Below are 20399 nucleotides of genomic sequence, written 5' to 3' on the forward strand. Positions count from 1 at the left end.
AGAAGAGAAAATTCAGAATCAATAAGAAAAAAAAGTGGGTATATTTATTAATATCGCATGCTTATATGTATACCTATAATCCTGTATTCACTTATTAAAACTGCATCTAGACATGCATGCATGGTCTATAAAATTACCTAGCCCACTAGGGTTCGGCTTCCGTCAGAGCAATACCCGTTCAAACAGCCTCAGCCTTTACAGCTTTGCATTGGAAATATCTCCATACTTTATTTTATGGGGAGATATTTCTAAGGTTGCAAGGGGTGTTGGGACGGTGTGAGTATGGGCTTGCCCTGACCGAAGCCGATCTCAGCCCATTGGGGGATTTTTTTGGTGCAATAAAATCATAATGGCTCAGTTTGTTTGTTTCATTTGCATTGGTGTAAATGCATGGGTTAAGTCTAAATTATAGTTTGCTTTTACTTTGGATTTAACTTTGACATATTTATTTGTGAGAGGTAAAATAGGAAGTAAAATGAGGTGGTCCCCATTTTATTTGAAAAAGAATGGAAGTAGAAGTATTATATGTTTGAGAGTAAGGTAGGAAGGAAGATGATAAAGTCTAGGATGAAGGTGGTGCAAATTTTATATCAATTTTTAGCTCAGTTTGGAAAGAGTATAAATACAAATATATACAATATAAATACATACAAAATAATATAAAATGCAAGGTTTTGCACACTATAAATTTGTATTTGTATTCCTTACAAACACAAATATGTAGAGTGAAAAATTATGTAATTTGTATTATTTTCTATGTATTTGTACTGTACATATTTTGTATTTGTACCCCTTCCAAACTGAGCCTAAGTATAAATGCGAATATGTAGAGTGCAAAACCTTATATTTTGCATTATTTTGTATGTATTTGCACAGTACATATTTGCATTAATACTCTTTCCAAACTCGGCGTTCAGTTTGGAAGGAGTACAAATACAAATATGTAGAGTGCAAAACTATATATTTTGTATATATTTGTACTGTATATATTTGTATTTGTACTCCTTCCAAACTGAGCTTTAGTACAGATACAAATCTGTAGAGTGCAAAACCTTATATTTTGTATTATTTTGCATGTATTTATACTGTACATATTTGCTTTTGTACTCCTGAGCCTCAGCTTGGAAGGAGTACAAATGCAAATATGTAGAGTGCAAAACCTTATATTTTGTATGTATTTATACTGTACATATTTGGAAAGAGTACAAATGCAAATATATACAGTATAAATACATACAAAATAATACAAAATGTAAGATTTTGCATCCTACATATTTGTACTCTTTCCAAACTAAGTCTTTGCAAAATTTGCACTGTCATAAGAACAAATGAGACAAAGTATAAAATTATGAGATAAGAATACAGTTACAATTACAAATAAACAGATAAGCTGAACTGGATGTAATATTTAACAGAACTAATACAAACATGCATTCTTTGTTGATAGAATAGAGCTAGTTCTATATGATAGGAATGGACTAATGTTTTTTTTTTTGTTTGCTTTGCATGCTGAACATTATTATGAAGGCCCACAATGTTAGATCTTTGTAAACCCATTGTTGGGCTGAAGCGTTACCTAATTTACCTTCCCCGATTTACACAGTACTACACATGCCTAACAAGCGAGTTCGAGTCATAAAGCATCTCTCTCTCTCTCTCTTCTCGAAACCATGGCGGGAAAGCATATCGCCGGCGACCCTTTTGCGTCTAATCTTCTTTGGATGTCAAAGAACCAGCTCTACGACATCATGTCTCAGATGAATGTAAGCTTTAAATCCTCCTCAAAGAAAAATTTATTCTGTTCTTCTTCCGTTATATATAAATCTTCGTTCTTTGTTTTCTGTTCAAATAGTATCGCTTGCTCGTTCACTAAGACAAGTGTAGCCCCAATGTTTCTTGTTTCATATTTTTTTATACAGTCTCTAATCGAACAGAATCAACAGCAAGCGAGACAGATACTGGTAGAGAATCCTCTTTTGACGAAAGCACTTTTCCAGGTTTCTTTTACCTATTCCTTATCTTCCGTTCTGATTTTGGGTTTAAAAGGAAATAATTATTTTTTTTTTAATAAATGGATTTCTGCTTGTTCTTCTTTATCCATCCTAAATTGTTGAACTCTCTTATGTATAGAACTCGATTTGTTTGTCTGCTTTGCACTTCCTACATGGTCTAATTAAGGTTTTGTAAATTATTTTATGCCTGTTGTATTTTGCGTCAGAGTATAATCATACGATACTAAGATTTTGAATTTAAGGTCCGAATCAAAAATATAGTTTAAAATATGGTATGCAAGGATTGACTGAGGTATATATCCTTTCTAGAGCTCTGGGAAGGGAATTTAGTGAGGTTTTCAAGATCAATCAAATAATGGAAATTTTATACTTTTTTGAATAGTGTAGATTTATTGGACTGTTTAGTGTATAACAAGCTGACAATGTATCAAATTCATTTGGTTCCGACTAGTTTAACTGATATATTATCCCAAAAAGGAAAAAAAAATGGTTAACAAATAAGTATATATTCTAGAATTGTTATTATGGCTCAGTTTGGGAAGAGTACAAATAAAAATATGTACAATACAAATACATACAAAATACAAAATACAAGGTTTTACACTCTATATATTTGTATTTGTATTTCTGCCAAACTGAGCCTATAGGACCATTTACTAAAGCTGTTTGGAAGAAAATGAATAGTTCTGGTTTCTTGGCATATAACATGTTTACACGAGTCTTGGCTGGTGAAAGAATTTAGCAAACAAGTCCATATCCTGTGGAACCTAGTTTTTTTTTTTATTTTTTTCCCTATTTGCTTGCTTCTATGTGAAGATAGAGAAAAAAATAATAGGACTTCCCAAAAGAAGGGATGTGAGGTGAATTCAGGGTCCATTTGGTTTGTGGTTAGGATCAGAATCAGAACCAGAAGTGGAATCCCCAAGAATTGGAATTGGTATCACCCATTCTTGACGCCTATTTGGTTCAAACAGGAATAGGAATCGAATTCTGATTGTGCCATTTGGCTCAGCCGGAAGTCAGAATAGGAATCAGCCAAAATTTTCAGTCTTGCTCCCATTCATAGTGGTAATGACGTAGATTTGGAAGAAGAGTGGAAGAAAGAAGAGGGCGGATTACAGGCTTTGTTTGACTTGACTACTGTCACAGTGGTAGCAGGAGATTTGGAAGAAGAAGAAGAGGGTGGATTCCAGGCTTTGTTCGGCCGAGCAAAGATTTGGAAGAAGGGGGGGGGGGGAGAAAGAAGAAAGGAGAGGGGAGGAAGAAGAGGATTTGCTTATACCAAGTGTTAGTGATATTAGCAGCGACGACGATGAGAAAGGGGAGGAGGAAGAGAGAGAGAAAGAAGGGGGGGGGGCAGAAGAAAAGAGAAGAGGGGAGTAAGAAGAAGAATAGGAAGAAGAGAAGGTGATACAGGGGAAGGATGACTGGCCAGTGACTGGTGTCGGTCTTACCTCTGCGGAGATGGTGGTCTTTGGCAACTAACTTGGATGGGGGAAGGCTTGTGAGACGATGAGGACTTGGGATCGAGTAGGACTTTGGGTTAAAATGGGTTTTTTTTTGTCAAAACATAAAAAATGAAAAATAGAGAGGTGCAATGGGAATCACATTCCCAAGGGGGGAGGGCAGAATGGCCATTCCCTATATGGAAACCAAACAGACCCTTAGTTATTATAAATATGGAGCCTATGATCCTTTTTTGGGCATCCATCATGGCACAGTTTGAAGGGTTGAACTTTTCTAATTTTTGTAATGATTGGGAACACGTAACTTTCATTGCACAAATGGTAGTTAACTATGTACCATAGAGTCCATGCTTATATCCTTTTTTGGGCATCCATCTGGAAAATATGTATATTTGGAAAAAATTGTTAATTTTTACATTATTAACTTTTAGTTAGCGCAAAATGTTAAGCAGATGACATAGATAAGTTGATTCCAGGATAGCTTGTAATCATATTCTATCTTTTTTTTTTTTTATTTAAAAGATCAGAAAAAAAAGAAGGCATATTATATATACATAAGCACAAATGTTTATGTGTATATAATATTAGGACAAAGCCCGTATGCAATTGTGCAATGTTTCACAAGATGAGATACATATACAATATAAAAAGCTATGAACAACAGGAAGCATTGAATTTAGTAGCTTCTGCATATGTAAAAGAAGAAATTTTAAGGGATGACGACATGAGAATGGCTGTGGTAGTCTCAGATGTTGGTAAACTCGCACATAGATTAAAATTTTAGACACATGCTTTGTTTTTTTTCTTTTTTGATAATTGAAGAGTAATTTTATTATCAAAAGACAAGAACTGTTACAAGCATCCCACAGAGAGGTACAAGGTGTGACCTCCCTTGAAATTCTAAAAAACCATAGAGCACTAGAGATAAAATATTATTTATCAAAAAAAAAAAAACTAGAGATAAAACATTACAAGATAGCCAGGTATAGATGTTCAGATGTTCCCTCAAAAGCTGTTGTTTAGCAAGATAATCAGCCATAGCATTTATTGACCTGCCCACCCAATGTAAGCTAACAGTCATATTCCTTAATAACCAGTTAGCCTTCTTTAGGAGATCCTTGTAGCACCAAATGACTGAGTTCAGGTCTATTAACTAACCCACAACAACCTTAGAGTCTCCTTCAATTTGAAGATTCTCAACACCAAGTTGATTTTCAATCTGAATACCTTGTAAAGCTGCCAACAACCTTAGAGTCTCCTATTCCCCTGGGCCTAAATACAGGGCTAAATTATTACCATCCTTATCCCTCAAAACCTTTCCTATACCTGAGGGGTCAGGATTGCCTTGACTACTTCCATCAAAATTCAGCTTTACTCAACCTTTAGGTGGCGGGGTCCATCCCATAGTAACCCTTTCCTTCTTGGAGGAACTAGATGCCACTGCTAACCATTTCCTCCACAAGTCATCAAAGGAAAACAAGTGGAAAGAATCCAAAGTTCTCAGCCAATGAATTGTCCTTGTTAAGATGCACTCCTTGACATCGAGAAGACTTTGTTCCATTTCTTGAAAAATTCTTGCATTCCTTTCCCAAATTGTTCAAATTGCAACCGTTTTAATACGTTTCCACATAACCCTCCCTCTTTCGTGGGCCATACAAAGACCGACAGGTCGAAAAGCACACTTACACCAATGGGTAGGTTCCACTTGCATCCAAACAAGGTAAAAATCCAATCCCAAATAGCAATAACAAAAGAGTAGGAAGTAAGTGGAAGCGGTCCTTACCATTAGCTTTGCAAAGAATACACTAGTTAGGGGTCAAGCATATAGAAGGCTTTTTCTTTTGCAAGCAATCTAAAGTATTTATTTTCCCATAAAACACTTTCCAGCAAAACAAAATAATTTTAGGGGGAACCAGCCTAGACCAAATCTCCTTAACCAGAAAGACCAACTAAGTGGAGGAAGAACCAAGGGCCTTCAAAAAAGAAGCACAAGTAAAGGGCCCTTTTGGATGGGGGGGACCAAATCCTCTTGTCTGATTTTAAAGGATCCAAACAGATATTATCAAGAACCAGAAGGAGTTGCGAAACAATACCAAGTTCAACATCCCTTAAACTTCGATGGAAGCCAAAATTCCAACTTAAAGACAGTTGAAAGGGGGAGGGAAGAAAGTTGGAGACAATCTTATGCTTAAACAAGGAAATAGAGTAGATTCAGTAGAGAGAAGGAAAGAGGTCTTTGAGAGCTGAAGTACCCAATCAGACATCTTCCCAAAAGTGAACAGAATCCCCTAAGCAAACATCATTCCTGACAAAGTTAAGAAATTGGGGAAGGATACTGTGAACCACTTTCCAAGGAGTGGTCAAGGTAGCCCGACGAGAAACACCAGCATCCCAACCATTTTCCAAGCAGCCATGAATACTAGCTAGCACCTCATGCTACAATCTCCCTCTTTCCAAGGGCCATCTCCACAACCACTTACCTAACAAAGCTATATTCTTTATAACCAAATTTCCTATCCCCAACCTTATGCTTTGTTGGTAGATTCATTGGTGTGGGTCCAGAATTGGAGGATGCAAAAGGTTGGGCTGAAATTGCTTTATGGAAGGTAGGTGCTGTGGTGGAAGTAAGAAGGTTAAATGCTGCTCTCTTCCTCTTTATACTTAGAGCAAAGAGGTAGTAGAGCATATCTTGGAGCTAGAGGTGGGGCTGTGAAAGGATCCAGACCTATGTATTGGCTAGTAGGCTCTGATTGCTGGAGCATAAGAAATTCAAATGGCAAGAAGGCTGTTTGGGTGACTGGAGCCATCATCCCTTTACTTGCATGGTGTTTGTAGACCTCCATGGCTATTGGAGACTCTTTGTGGGAAGTTTCTCAAGTATGACTAGCAGAACAAAGTATGGGATCAAATACACCTGGCAAGGATTTTAGTTGAGGTGGAAGACATTTTGAGGATTCCACAGCTAATCAAGCTTCTATTTACAGGAGAAGCATATCAAGTAAGAATCCTAGTGGAGGGTGAAGACCAAACTTTCTACAGCTTGAAAGAGAAGAAGATGATTAGCTGCAAACTGGCAGGGGCAGTATGCCATTTAACTGAAGGGTGAGGTCAATGAGGCAGTCAAAAGGGGGGACATACGGAGTGTCAAATTAAAGATGGGAAGCAGAATTGTCAGGAGGAAGCTATGCAAAATGGTGGAGAATTTGTGAGTTTTGAGAAGGCATGAGTAGCTGGGGTCCACTCTCCACTGTTATTCCTATGGCTCAAACCAGAAACAAAAATCACACGATGATAGTAAGGTGTTCCACTTGAGAAGGGATAAAAAGGTAATATCACAAGAAAAGGAGGTATTGGGCTTGAGAATGCCTTGGAAGTAAAAGGGGTTAATAATATGGGCAGATGTGTGGCTTTGGAGTAGAACGTTGTAAAGAAGAGGAATGGCTTATTAACAGGAAAAAACTAAATTGAAGTTTTGAATCAGAAGAGAGCAATCATATTGAAGAGGGAAGGATGGTAATAAAATATTAGCTGCACATGTGCTTGAAAGGGCTTGTGAAGCAAGAAGTGATGAAGAGATATGCATACCCAATGATGATAAACAAGAGGAAGATGGTGATTACTTTTTGGTAATTACACAATATATAACTGAAGGATGAAAAAAGGATACGGAAGGAATAAGGAAAATGGTGGATATTAGACCTGTTCATGGGCTGGGTAGCCCAGCAGGTTTGCCTGGCCCGAACCATTCTTTATCGGGCTTGTACGTATTTTGATGCCCACAGGCTTGGGCTTCGGCTGTAAGTATCAGACCCAATTATTTTTCTTGTGTATCAAATTTACTTTTACTTCCTATTTAGATTGGGCTTTGGGCTTTAAATAAGTCCTAGGCTCAGGCTCAGGCCTGAACATTTTCTGTTGGTAAGTGGTAAGCCAGCCCGACCCCAGGCTGTGAATAAGTCTTGTGGATAGACAAGAGGTACTGAGTGTTGTCTAGCATCATCCAAGAGATTGAGTCCCTGTTTTCCATGAAAGAACAAAGCATATCGAGGTAGATTGTCCTTTTGTATGAGAGAAGGTTCTAAGTAGAGATATTGCGATGCCCTACATGAAATTAGAAGATCAATTGGCAGATTTGTTTCCTAAAGGTCTTGGCAAAAGTTGGATGGACTATATTTGCAACAAGATAGATCTATATAATATATATGCTCCAGTTTGAGGGGGAGTGTTGGAATTATCTTTTATTCTTAAGTATTTGGGCGGCTGGGCAATTGTCTAATTTCAGTCTTGTTATAAGGATGCTCTAGTCCTATAATTATTGTAATCAGGGGCATAATTGTAATCACCATTTATTAATATAAATAGTCAGATTGGCAAGCTGGGAGTTGATTCTTTTTCTCTTCTGTCCTTAGTGCTGTTTGATTCTCTTGTTCTTTCCTCATTCCCTATTCTCTTTTCTTTTCTTCCCAGTTTCTGCTCCCTTTATCTTTTATTTTATCTTTCTTTAATAATAGATACTGCAACAGTTGTGACCTGTGTTTTAAAAGTCACCCCCATTCACAGGATATGCTCATTTTTCAAGGTGTTCCTCACCCAGATTGTTGCTATGTTTTGATGAATTGACCTTGAATTTGATATTGAATATGTAATTTAATTGTAGGCTGTACCTTTGATGTTTAGAATTTAAACAGTTTAGCCTATGTAGGATTTAAATGTACAATACTAGAGCCTTTGTGTCAACAACACAATACTCTAACCAATTAAGCTAATAGAGATTTTGAAAACTTAGATTTACACATTTTTTTATGTTAAGTTTTTATTTTGAAATAAAAGGGCTAGGAGGGGCAGACCAAAAGGGACATTGGTTGAAACAATAATTAATCAGAAATGATTTAGGTGTTCATTATTTAACAATGGATATGACACTAAACAGAATGGAATGGCGAAACAGGATTCATAGCCGACCCCGTATGGTTGGGACAAGGCTTAGATGATGATGATTTTTTTTTTTCTTTTCAAAAGTGGTGACTCACTTTATTCAGGAACACACACACATGCCTTGCACATGGTTGGCCGTGTTTGAATAGTTTCTGAAGAATGGGTCTTTTGCCTTTGACCTTAACTCCCCCACATGGTTGGTTCCAGTCCCGGTTGGTGTGGAGGCTGGTTTGTCTGGGGTTCTCACAAGGAAACCCAATTAGAAAGAGGGTCATCTCCGGTTGCAACAGTGGTTTCAGACTATAGAGGGCTTTCTGTTGCTCTGGTGGCATGTGGGACTGTGACAACTGAGACTGAGTGACATGAAACTGCTTGTGAGTGAAAAAACCCTTCTGCTCTCAACATGGTTGAACAAAGTGTGGAGTCTCTAATGATTTTTTGGTAAGCATTTGGGTACTGATTCAGGTGGTGACAGATGCTGTAGCCCATGCCAAGCAAAAGTTGAACCTTTAGGGAGAGATTGAATACTTATTGACTGAATATACTACTGATTCAGATTGGGCCTTTGATAGTCTAGATTGCCTCCCAGGATGCTGGAAGGCAGACAATTTCGTTGACTTTTATGATGATGTTTTGGTGAAGCCTAGAAGAAAGGGGTCAGGTAGTGCCCGTGGAAGGGGTAGGGGGATTGATTCTCTTGTGTTGGCCTGGGTGGCCTGGGCTTTTTGAGGTTATCGTTCTGTGATTAGTTCTCGTGTTTTGGTCCAGGCACAGGGAGTGCTAGGTGCTATGTTGGGGCCCATTTTGTGTTGTATTCTGGGGGTTTGATCTTGTTTGGTTCCGTTTGTGTCCTAGTCCTTTGTCATGGCCTGTTTAGTGTTTCTTTTGGTCTCTCCAGCTGGATATTTGGCTGAGTCTGCATCTTGTAAATTTATTTCTTTTTTATTAATGTACTTTATCTTTTTTTTTTTAAAGAAAAAAGCATTTCAACAATTTATCAGTTTTGTTGGACATTGACAATTGTTTTTCTCATCTCCAGGCACAGATCATGCTTGGAATGGTGCAACCTCCACAAGTGGTATATATATTTTTTGCCACTGGGCATTCGTAATTTCAACTCTATATCTGTGCATATGTATAGAATCTAAACTTTACATAAATACAGATGCCAAACATTCAGCAATCACCATCTCAGCATCCTCAGCAAGCAGTACAAACAAATCAGCAGCTGAACATTCAGACTGCACACACATTACCAATCCAAGTTGGACCACAAGATCAAGGAAGTGCATCTCAGACCCAAACTACAGTGAGAAAGCAACAACTGAATCAACCTGCCGTGCCTGTCTCATCAGCTTCTGTTCCACAAGTGACCCTTCAGCCAAACACTATGTCATCACATTCTCTGCAGGCATTACAGCAGTCCAAGGGGCCCTTGAGTGCACCACTTACCCCAATATCGCTTCCACAATCCTCCTCACTACATAATATACCTTCTCTTCCATTACATTCTGCTCCACAGCTAACTCCACTTCTTCCACCCCAGATACCTAATTTCTCCAGTCAGTCACAACAATCGATGCAGACAGCAGGCTTTCCCCATCTGCCACTGCAACCACCATTGCTGCTGCAACCTAGGCCATCTTCAATGCTTTCAATCCCTCCTTTCCCAAATCAGCTTCACTCACAAATGGGTTTGAATCTGGGTTTCCAGCCATCTGGTGTAACCCAGCCTCATCTCTTGCAACCCACATTTCATGTAAGCTAAGAAGCAGAAATTATGAAGCTAAAATTGCTATTGATTATATTGCATATAAAATGCCTGAAATTAATCAGCTTTTCAAAATTTTCCAGTCAGGTTCTAAACCCCCAACTACCATTGATTCTTCATTTCCACAGGGACAGCCACCACTGCCACCACAGTCACTGTATCAGGTATAAACTGTCTCTTCATATTTTGGAATTAAATAGCTTCATTCATGAATTCATACAGGATGAATTCATATTGAGTTATCAAAAAAGAAAAGAAAAACCATAAAACTGAATTGTTAATTACAATAAAAAGGAATGTGATCATCCTGTAGCCCCAGAATTCTTATTATTGGCTAAGATGATTCTAGGAGTTGAATATAGCCTCAGGTGCTCTATTGGATGTTGAATATAGCCTACCAATGGGCCTTCCCTTATTTTCTGATGATCTGATCTTGATGTTCTCTTATTCTAGGAGTTGAACAAGATGATTATCAAACTTTGTCAATATAGAAAATGTAGGATAGCCTTTCTTCAGATGACTCTTTCTGTGTTTTCCTTTTTGTATATTCCCAATGTACAGGTTCTCATTGTACATGGGCTGATGTACTCTCATAGTCCTTCAGTCCTTTTGCATATTAATATAATACAACACAATACTTTCCCTTCTTAAAAAAGTAAAAAATTGCAGAACTTAAATGGCTAGATTATGCAAGCATACTCATTTTGTAGGACTAGTATTTGTGTATGTGCTTTGCATGTGACAAATTTTGTGATGACGATAGTACATAATATGTTCCAAAGTTTTCTAGAATTTTTTCATATTTCTATGTCTACAAAAAATATTCTTATTTGTCACACTTATTATGGTTCATTAATATAGAGATATGCCAAAATGCTTTCTACACAATTTATTCATTTTTTGTATATTTTTCAGTTTTTATCTTTTTTAAAATTTTATTATTTAATTATAACTTCACGAGTTGACACATTTGACCTGAAATTTTGAATCGATCTACCACCAAATAGGAAAACAATTTCACTTTTGGGTTAGTTTTGAATTTTGTATTTTATTTATATCATCAATAAAAAAATAAAAAACAATTCTTGCTTATCATGTCTAATTTTTAATATGATTAATATAAAATATTAGAGATGTTCCAAATGTTTTCTAAAGAGTTTATATCTTTTTCATATTTTTTTTGTGTTTTTATATTTTTAATTTTTATTATTTAATTATGAAATCTGTGGTTGAGACATATGGTTTGAATTGTTGACCCACCACCAAGAAAACAATTTCATTTTTGGGTTGGTTTTAAATTTAATATTTTATTTCCAACATCAATAAAGCAATTATTATTTATCACACTTATTTTTCTTTAATATGATTAAAATAAAATGTTATATAGGTGCCGAAATGTTATTTACAAAATTTTGTATTATTACATAATGTTGTTGTGTTTTTATATTTTTCCATTTTTTATTTAATTATGTTATCAAGGGTTGACACATTTGACTCAAAAGGTTGAATTGTTGACCTACCATCACAAAAATAATTTTTATTTTTGAATTGCTTTTAAATTTATAATTTATATTTCATTCCAACATTAATAAGAATAATTATTTATCACACTTTTTTTCTTTAATATGATTAATATATATATTAGTCATATTAAAGAAAAAAAAGTGTGATAAATAATAATTATTCTTGGATACAGATATATACACATATACACACACACAAGGATTAAAGTATCGGTATCGAGTATCGTATCGGACAACTTGGATACGAATACGCTTTGGAAACACATGGATACAGACGAAAAATATGGATATGCTAGGGTAACACATAAAAATTTTGTAATACATTAATAATATTAAGTTTAAGGTCAAATAATCATAAATAATGTATAAATACATATAAAATGTATATTTTAATGGTGTTTATGAAAAAAATATATTACAATTAATATAGTATCATGCATAGATATCATACAATTTTATTGATAATGTATCAATCAAGAGTCCAAAATGCAAAACATATTTTCCTATTATATTTTAATTATTATATCAATTATTTTTGGTTTTACTATTTTTACTTTATTACATTAACAAAAAGGTCAACCAAATATTTAATTCTCTATGTAAATTAAAATATCCATTAATAATTTATAAAATGTATAGTCTCAACTTAAAATATATCAAATCTATTAAAATTTCTAAGATACATATCATATGCAAATTCACAATTTTTGACTTTTAAAATGATTATTCCATTATTATATTTTTATTCCTATAATTTTCTAATTAAAAATCTTTTTTTGGTATAAATGTAGATTAGTAGATTTGATAGGTTCAATTTAAGATTATATTCTTGAATATTTTGTAAACAATTTCTTTATTTATTAAATAATAAATATGATTTTATGTAATGTAAATTAATATATATATATATATATCATGTTCAAATTTATAAATATTAAGTATTAAAATAATTATTCTCCTATTAATATTATATTTTTATAAATTTTTTGAGATTCAAATAATATTTTGATATAAATATGGATTTGATATATTATTTATTTCTGTTATTTTATAAAATACTGATTTTAAATATTACTTTTTTAATTTTTAGTTGGAGTTAACTGTAATATGTATTATTTATTTGAATTGCATTTATGTAATAAAGAAATAAAAGCTATATTCATTTACTCATAAACACAAAAGGCAGAGTGGCGTGGTGGCTTACAGGCGTGGACATTAAGCTCTCCTAGCCCTTGACACGAGTTCGAATCCTTCCATCTTTCTTTTTCAGAAGAGTATGTGCATTTGCGGCTCGTGGGTAGCGTATCATTCTATATCGGTCTGTATAGTGCAATACGGACCAATACACACCCGTTTCGGCAGGATATGCATGACTGGCAGGATACATCTCCAATCATAGCATATCATGAGAGGGAATTGAATGAGGAGAAATGTAATAGTTCAAATTCAAATTACATTTTGTGCCTTTACAATTAGAGAGGAAACCAAATCCAAAAATAGGGCTTTTCTAGTCAAGAAAAAGATTCAATGAATGTTAATGAGAGTTAATACTTTAAATATGAGACTTAGTGAGAGGGATTTAAATGAGGAGAGAAGTGGTTTTTCAAATTACATTAACGTCCTTAAAATTAGACAAGGACCAAATTCAAAATTTGAGGTAATTTAGTCAAACAAAAGTTCCACACCATTATTCACACTTTTAATAATAGTATGAATAAGCATTAAATGAAAAATGTAAAACGACATTTTTCTTATAGCTTGTTTTCCAATTATTGAACAAAAGAAGTACTTATGTGTCTTTTAACCAAATAAGCAGTACTAAATGAAGATGTTACAAGTTTACCTTTGCTTGTGTTCAAATTCAAACTTTAGAGAGGGGGCATTTGTTGTCCAATGAAAATTCCAGAAGCCAGAGATACCTATTTGCACTTTTGTAGATAGTATATATATATATATATATATATACATATAAGTTTCAATTGTAGACATTCCCTATAGATGACCTATCAACTTATTGAGTGATGGTGCTCAGTTGGGCTGTTAATGGGTATTCTCTGGTGTCAAACCAATGATGGTCCTGGTTTGGCTGGAACACATTATATTAGGGCATACAGCCAGAGTATCTGGACTTTGTTGATTTTGGTCGTGCCAGGTTATACCAACCTTTTCAGCTTCCTTGGCTCCTGAGTGGTTATGCCTGACTCTGTTATAGCCCAAGCTGGGCTATGTCATTTTTATTTTTTATAGAACTTTACAAACTGGAAAGGTCTATGTACAAAATAATATATTGAAACTGGGGAAGGGGTTAGGAAATAACAGACATGCTTCTTATAAGTTTTATGATGTGATCAATGACCTTGGATACCCTCAGCAGGACATCATGTCTCCCTTAACCTGATTAATGAGATTTGAAGACAAAGATTGATGGGTAGTGCATGGAAAAAAGGATAATTGGTGGTCACTTCCTATCTTCTTTTTTCTTTTTAATAAATTTTATTTTATTACCAAAAAATGGATAATGCAAGGAACTTCATGTGGAGTGGACATCTATAGGAATGACTAAGGTAGACATGCAACAAGACAGATAATGGTCAATATGAGTGTAGTTGCCTTTATGCATGTGGAAGATAGCTTCTCATGCTCTCTTTGGGTGAAATTAATATATGAGGCCTGTAGTAAGGGGCACAATATGGACTTTTAAGACCCTGGTTTCCTGTAGAGGTGAGGCTTATCATTGAAGATAGAAGTCAAACTCCTCTTTGGAAAGGTCTCTAGCATCCAACAAGAGTTGTTTTTAGCAATAGTAAGGGATACGTTTAGTGTGATGCTTGGCTGAGTGGTCTTGCCCAGCTCTGCAATCTATAATCATGATCAGTTTTTGGGATATATGCCGTACCCGTACATTACAAAGACAGTAAAATACCACTTGTGATGTTAGAATTTGGATCCTCAATTCAATCCTGATGGGATCAATTTTATCAAATCAGTATTGGAAGGGTTTAGGCCAGTACAATAAATTGTTAATTGGTGGAAGCTGACAGACATTAGAGGAGTTCTCCAAGCTTAGCTTTTTGGTTGTTCCAATTCTTAAGAAGATTCATGGCTGTTATGCTAAAATCTTGTATAATAAGTAGGATCTGATCTTCGTGGTTGGAGTTGGATGAGGTTGAACATGCTGCAATAGATTTTAGAGGCCATGGGTTGATTCCAAAAATTAAAGACAAGGTTTCTTGTGTCATTACAATTATTATTATTATTATTATTCCACTTTATTCGATCTTATCTCTAAGGCCTCTACAAACTAATAGGATAGAGTCCTTATTAAGCTCGTTAGAAATTTCTAAGTCTAGAATCATAATTAAAAAGGAAAAACTAATGGCAATAATGCCAAGTTTTCCAGAAAATATGAAAATAAAAACAACCCCATTAGACTTATCAAAAGTAAGTTATCAGGAACTATCTGCCAAACTGATATCCTCATCAAATTGGGAAAAGGGAGAAACTTCAAGATCCTCTAAAATTAAGAAAGAGGACGATCTATCAGATTCCCGCTCAGTGAATTTTATGGGTGAAGAATCAAATCATGAATCAGTAGCAAAGGATGAATCTATAAAAAACTTGGAGATAAATACTCTCCTATTATAGTAACAAGCCTTATTACCATAGGCATACCCCAGTTGATCTTTTATTCGAAGAGCCAATGAAACCCCAAGTTGGATATAACTGGAACACATTCTATGAATGGAATTTAGATGGAAAATCTGAATACCAGATCCATTATTATTTTCTGGGCTTCATAGAAAAGGTCTTTCAAAACCTTCACCTCCCTTATGACAACTTAACCACTATTACTATTTGGTTTTGTCAGGGAGATCTGATAGTTGCACAGAGGTACATGATTTGAGGGAGATAGGTTAATTCCTTGAAGTATGAGATTATTCCTAGCTTCTTTTACCTATTTGTGAAATGGTGTTTATGGAATTTCCCCTAGTTGATTGTTGGTTTATAAATGATAATGGCTCTACAACTGGTCATTACCTAGTTAAGAAATATTTGCAAAGCCAAGACCAAGCTGGTTACATATTTTTGATAATAAAATAAAGATTTATTAAAAAAGAAAAAAAAGTAAATACATAGGAAGGTGACCAAGTTGGTTACATAGGGAGGTGACCAACAGTCACCCAAGAGAAGAAAGAAACAAACTTCACCTTCAAAGACGGAAAGACCAGCCCCAGCCCCTCACATAAGACTACAACCTACCTAAACAAAGAAATCCGAAAACAATGCACACACCAAATAACAACTATCCCTCGCTAAACTAATCAGGACACAAGCAAAAACCCTACAAAGAATTGCAAAACTGATAAGTTTCCGAGTACTTTTTGTTTGTGTATGCACATGCACTGATATTTAAAATGCATGTCTGACACAAGGAATCCCACCATCCTAAGGCATGAGCATGTATAAACTAAGAATAAGAAGCATAAGTTTTCTGAACATGGACTTTTCTTTAATAAATAATTAAAAATAAATATAGTAAATATCCTAAAAAATAGGAAAAGTTATGAGAAATTAGAAAATTTCATATTTACAAACTAGCAAAGCAAGGGGTAAATAGGGCAGAATGCTTCTGGGCTCAGTTCTAAGACTGATCTTCAAATTGTCTTTGTATTCTATTGTTGGTAGCCGTGGCTGCCCTTATTTCTGTACTCTCTTCTTTCTCTAAGTAATAAAATTTGATTTTGATTACTGATCAAAAAAAAGAAAATTTCATATTTACAATTCTAATAATAAAATACCTCATTTAAATATAAATTTGAAATATCACTATATGAAGCATCATAGTCTATAATCATTTTAGTGTTTATCAGCTATCAACACTTGCAAAGTTGTACACCAAAATTTCAGAATTAACAATTCACATAAATGGCATGATATTAACATAAACAAGTGTGTCATCTCATATTTAAATGAATGTAAAACATTGAAAAGCAATCAAAGAAAAGATTTGTATGTCTCTCTTTGTAGTATTTTATTAAAAACTAGCAAATGCTTACATGCTTTGCACTTGGTGGTATTATATCTGATGATAATGATATGTGTATAAAAATAATTCTTATTTATTAGACTTATTTTTGTTTAATATGATGAATATATAATATTAGAGACGTGTCCATTGCCTACATGTTATGAAACCTACCACCAAATATGAAAATAATTTCATTTCTTGGTTAGTTTTACATTTTGCATTTTATTTCAATCATCAATAAAAATATTTTTCTTTATCACACTTGTTTTTTTATTTAATATGATTAAGATAAAATGTTAGAGATGCTTATTAAAAAAACATAAAATATTAGAGATGTGCCCAAAATTTTCTATGATTTTTAATTCTTCGTATTTTTCGTGTTTATTTCTTTTTCACAATTTTTATTATTTAACTTTGACATCAATACATCATGGGTTCACATCCATTTGACCTGGATGGTTGAATTGCTTACCCATTACTTGGAAGGAAGAACAATTTCATTTTTGGGTTGGCTTTAAAAATCATGGGCTTTATTGTTAAAACTATTGGACATAGATTTGATTAGTAGGATTTATTAGTGAGGGTAAAAATACCTCTACTATAGTATTTAATGAGAGAGAATGGAGTTAATATCTTGAATATAATACTTAATGAAGGAAATTGAATGAGGTGAAAACTAGTAGTTCAAGTTACATTTTCTGCCCTCACAATTAGAAAGGGACCAAATTGAAAAATAGGGGTATTTTAGTCAAGAAGAAAAGTTCCACAAGCTCATTTGTACTTTTAGTAGTAGTATCATAGTTTTCAAGGCACCAAGGCGAGGCTAGCGACTGGGGGGCGCATTGTCACCTAGTCACCTAGGCGGGCACCTAGGCGTCGCCTAGGTGATGGATTTTTTATGTTAAAAACATAGATCCTAGGGTAGTTCCCTAGGTACCATAACCATATTTCTTTAATAATTATTCATGATTTTCATAGGAAAAGTATAAATTTCATATTAAAGTATAGAAAATCAACATATTTATGAGAAGAAAAGGAAGAAGGAAAATAAAATTCAAAAAATATAAGGGCTGAACGCCTGAACCCTTATTTTTGTTATAGGAAAAGAAGAAAATAAAAAGTACTGGTAGTAGTAGTAGTAGTAGTAGTAGTAGTAGTAGTAGTAGAAGAAGAAGAAGAAGAAGAAGAAGAAGAAGAAGAAGAAGAAGAAGTAGAAGAAGAATATATGGAAGAGGAAAATGTGCTGATTAGATAAAGTTTTAAGTTCTTCCTTATTGGTTCAGCTTTTTAAGTCTTTGAGGGTTCAATACAGCATTTAGCAATGTTTGTGTTGATTAAACACTTTGTGAAAAAAATGGCAAAGATTAAGACCATACCTAGTCTACCCCTCCCAAGACCCCAGATAGCTGGGACCAATATTAGGTAATGGCCTTGTATTTTAAATATAATAAAATGTTTGGAGGGTTTTCCTCCTTTGTATCATGTTAATACATAATGGGGAACATGATGGAATGGTTCCCAACCACTTCTCTTTATAGTATTTTATTTATAAAAAATTGGCATAAAAGGTGAGAGCATTCGAGGCGTACACCTCCAACATAGCACAACAAAAGCATACACCTCATCTGAGTGTATTCCTTTCTAAGCACGTCCAGACTAGAGGCACATGTCTCAAGTGTGTTTGTGTCTCTCCTGTACACCACACATTTTCTTAGTACTGTGCTTCCAGCACCTTTTAAAACACTGGCATGTCCTAGGATGCACCCACAGGGAAGGAGGTTCAGCATAGGCTTATTGAATTTTAGTATCAACCTTGCTATGCTTCCTGATGGAGTGCTTCTTTTAGACGGGCAGTTCACATTTCGTAACGGACTATAGTCATGCTGGAAATTCCATGCAAGTAGAAAGAGGTGCTGCTTGGATGCCTACTCCACCAGATAATGCAGCAGGAGTGCCGCTTCCAGGCCCACCACAATTGGTACCTGGTCATGTTGGACCTGGCAGTCAGCCTCCTCGTCCTCCACAGGTAATTTATCTGGTCAATTTGGCAAGTATGGCATCATAATTCTATCCTAAATTGTCTTATTGGTTTTCACTTTATTTTTGACGATTGTGCAGTTGTCACCTGAAATGGAGAAGGCACTACTTCAGCAAGTTATGAACCTCACACCCGAACAGATTAATCTCTTGCCCCCAGAGCAAAGGCACCAAGTGCTTCAACTTCAGCAGATGCTGCGCTAAATGATGGGCAGGAGTCTCCTATTATGAGGCACAATCCAGTAGACAATCATAAGTCTTAACCTTGCAGTTTGACTGAATATTGTAGTTAAGCTGGTGCTAGCGTTGTTCACCATCATATTAAGATATTGGCCAGCCTAAGTGAAGGAATTAGCTGAAATGCCATCAGGATGATTCCATGCAACAAGAAGCAGAACTGAGCATGTTGAGGTATCTTAGGTTGGTTGCTGCTACAGCTGCTCTAACCCCCATCAATAGCAATCTTTCATTATTAAGGGTTTTCCATGATATCTTCCTAATTTGGTTCTCGACTGTTCTTTTGCGAATGTAACATTTTATCCAGCCAAGTTTCTTTTCTTATTAGTGTGAATTGAATTCTATAATTAATGCAAGCCTTCAGATGGGTTGCAGGGATATGGCTCTTGACAGTTGCAAGTTCAGCTTCTGTCCCTATTTTGTCTTGACTCTCGAAGCTGAGTGAGGGGAATTTACCAGACGGATATATGGGAGGGCCCAGTGATTGGACAGTGGCACATATTGCATATGTTCCGTTATTGCACTGCACTGCACTGAAGTCTGAACATATATGTGGTCCACTCGAGGCCCTGCCATCCCATCTTTGCTTGCTTTTCAGAGGGCATGTTTCAACATTTGCTGTCTTTAGTCCTGAGGTAAAAAGACGAAGGCAACAACATTTCCTCAATTTGAAGATGACAAACTAAGTAGTGAAAACATATATTTATGTGCCAGTGCAGGATTTGGAAATTGTAAAAGGGATTTAGTCGTGAACGGTAGACCAGTTTAATAGTTTGGGGTTTCCGTGGCGCCTCCCTCTACTTGGCACTTACAGCCATCAAAAGTAACATCCTGTGTGGTGATGCTTTTAACTTTATGTGAAATCTTGTTTTTTTTCCCAGTTCGCTAGTCATCCCAGAGTTCAATCATGTAGTTGGTCCCAATTTGTCGGTGTCAACCGTGGGTAAATTCTTTCTTTTCCTGTTTAATCCCTGGAGAGATGCGGTTTACAGTTTACTGTTTGTGAGTGCAACTCTCGATCCTGGTTGGACGGGGATGAGGCAATCAAGTAAGCCAATCTTTCCAAAGAACAAATTGTAACCCAACCTGATGTTTTTACTTTTAACCAAAGTCATCCTCCAAGGCTCATGTACTGTACTGCAAAGAGTATCAGAAACGCAACCTTAAGACATGTATTGGGATATACTATTACTCAGAGAGTGCATCAGTGAGTGATTCAAATGATTATTATAAACATAATAAATACATATTTCTATAGTTTGTGTGTAGTGTGAAGTGTGAACTGCCAAAAGTATCCATCTAGAATGTGAAGCAAGTTGTGTCAAAGCTGAAGCAACTTTGGGACTCGGAGTACACAATAAAACAAGACCTAAAAAGGAAGATCTTGCA

General features: G+C 35.3%; 1 protein-coding gene across 4 annotated transcripts; it reads left to right on the top strand.

Annotated features, from left to right (window-relative positions):
* The first annotated feature begins 1437 nt into the window (after positions 1 to 1437).
* On the top strand, positions 1438 to 20222 carry LOC104602054 (cleavage stimulating factor 64-like). 4 transcript variants are annotated; one of them, XR_016084687.1, is made up of 8 exons: positions 1518 to 1763; positions 1920 to 1997; positions 9453 to 9491; positions 9579 to 10172; positions 10268 to 10348; positions 18583 to 18762; positions 18855 to 19193; positions 19375 to 20222. XR_016084687.1 is itself a non-coding variant. In XM_010265623.3 (7 exons), exons 1-7 carry the CDS (start codon positions 1671 to 1673, stop codon positions 18975 to 18977), a joined length of 1188 nt encoding a protein of 395 aa, XP_010263925.1. In that variant the 5' UTR covers positions 1438 to 1670; the 3' UTR covers positions 18978 to 19362. The 4 variants fall into 4 exon arrangements, 3 of the variants coding, with proteins under 3 accessions (XP_010263925.1, XP_010263931.1, XP_010263937.1); XM_010265623.3 differs by lacking the exon at positions 19375 to 20222 and having other exon boundaries at positions 1438 to 1763; positions 18855 to 19362; XM_010265629.3 differs by lacking the exon at positions 19375 to 20222 and having other exon boundaries at positions 1514 to 1763; positions 10313 to 10348; positions 18855 to 19362.
* Positions 20223 to 20399: the final 177 nt, after the last annotated feature.

Source organism: Nelumbo nucifera, chromosome 3, assembly GCF_055504915.1.
Source record: "Nelumbo nucifera cultivar China Antique chromosome 3, China Antique-T2T, whole genome shotgun sequence".
NCBI classification, from domain to species: Eukaryota; Viridiplantae; Streptophyta; class Magnoliopsida; order Proteales; family Nelumbonaceae; genus Nelumbo; species Nelumbo nucifera.

Excerpts from the sequence above, each read along its gene's own strand:
- LOC104602054 (XM_010265623.3), top strand. The coding sequence starts at position 1,671 with ATGGCGGGAAAGCATATCGCCGGCGACCCTTTTGCGTCTAATCTTCTT. Across the intron at positions 1,998-9,452 it reads TGACGAAAGCACTTTTCCAG|GCACAGATCATGCTTGGAAT; the intron begins GTTTCTTTTACC and ends TCTCATCTCCAG. Across the intron at positions 9,492-9,578 it reads TGGTGCAACCTCCACAAGTG|ATGCCAAACATTCAGCAATC; the intron begins GTATATATATTT and ends ACATAAATACAG.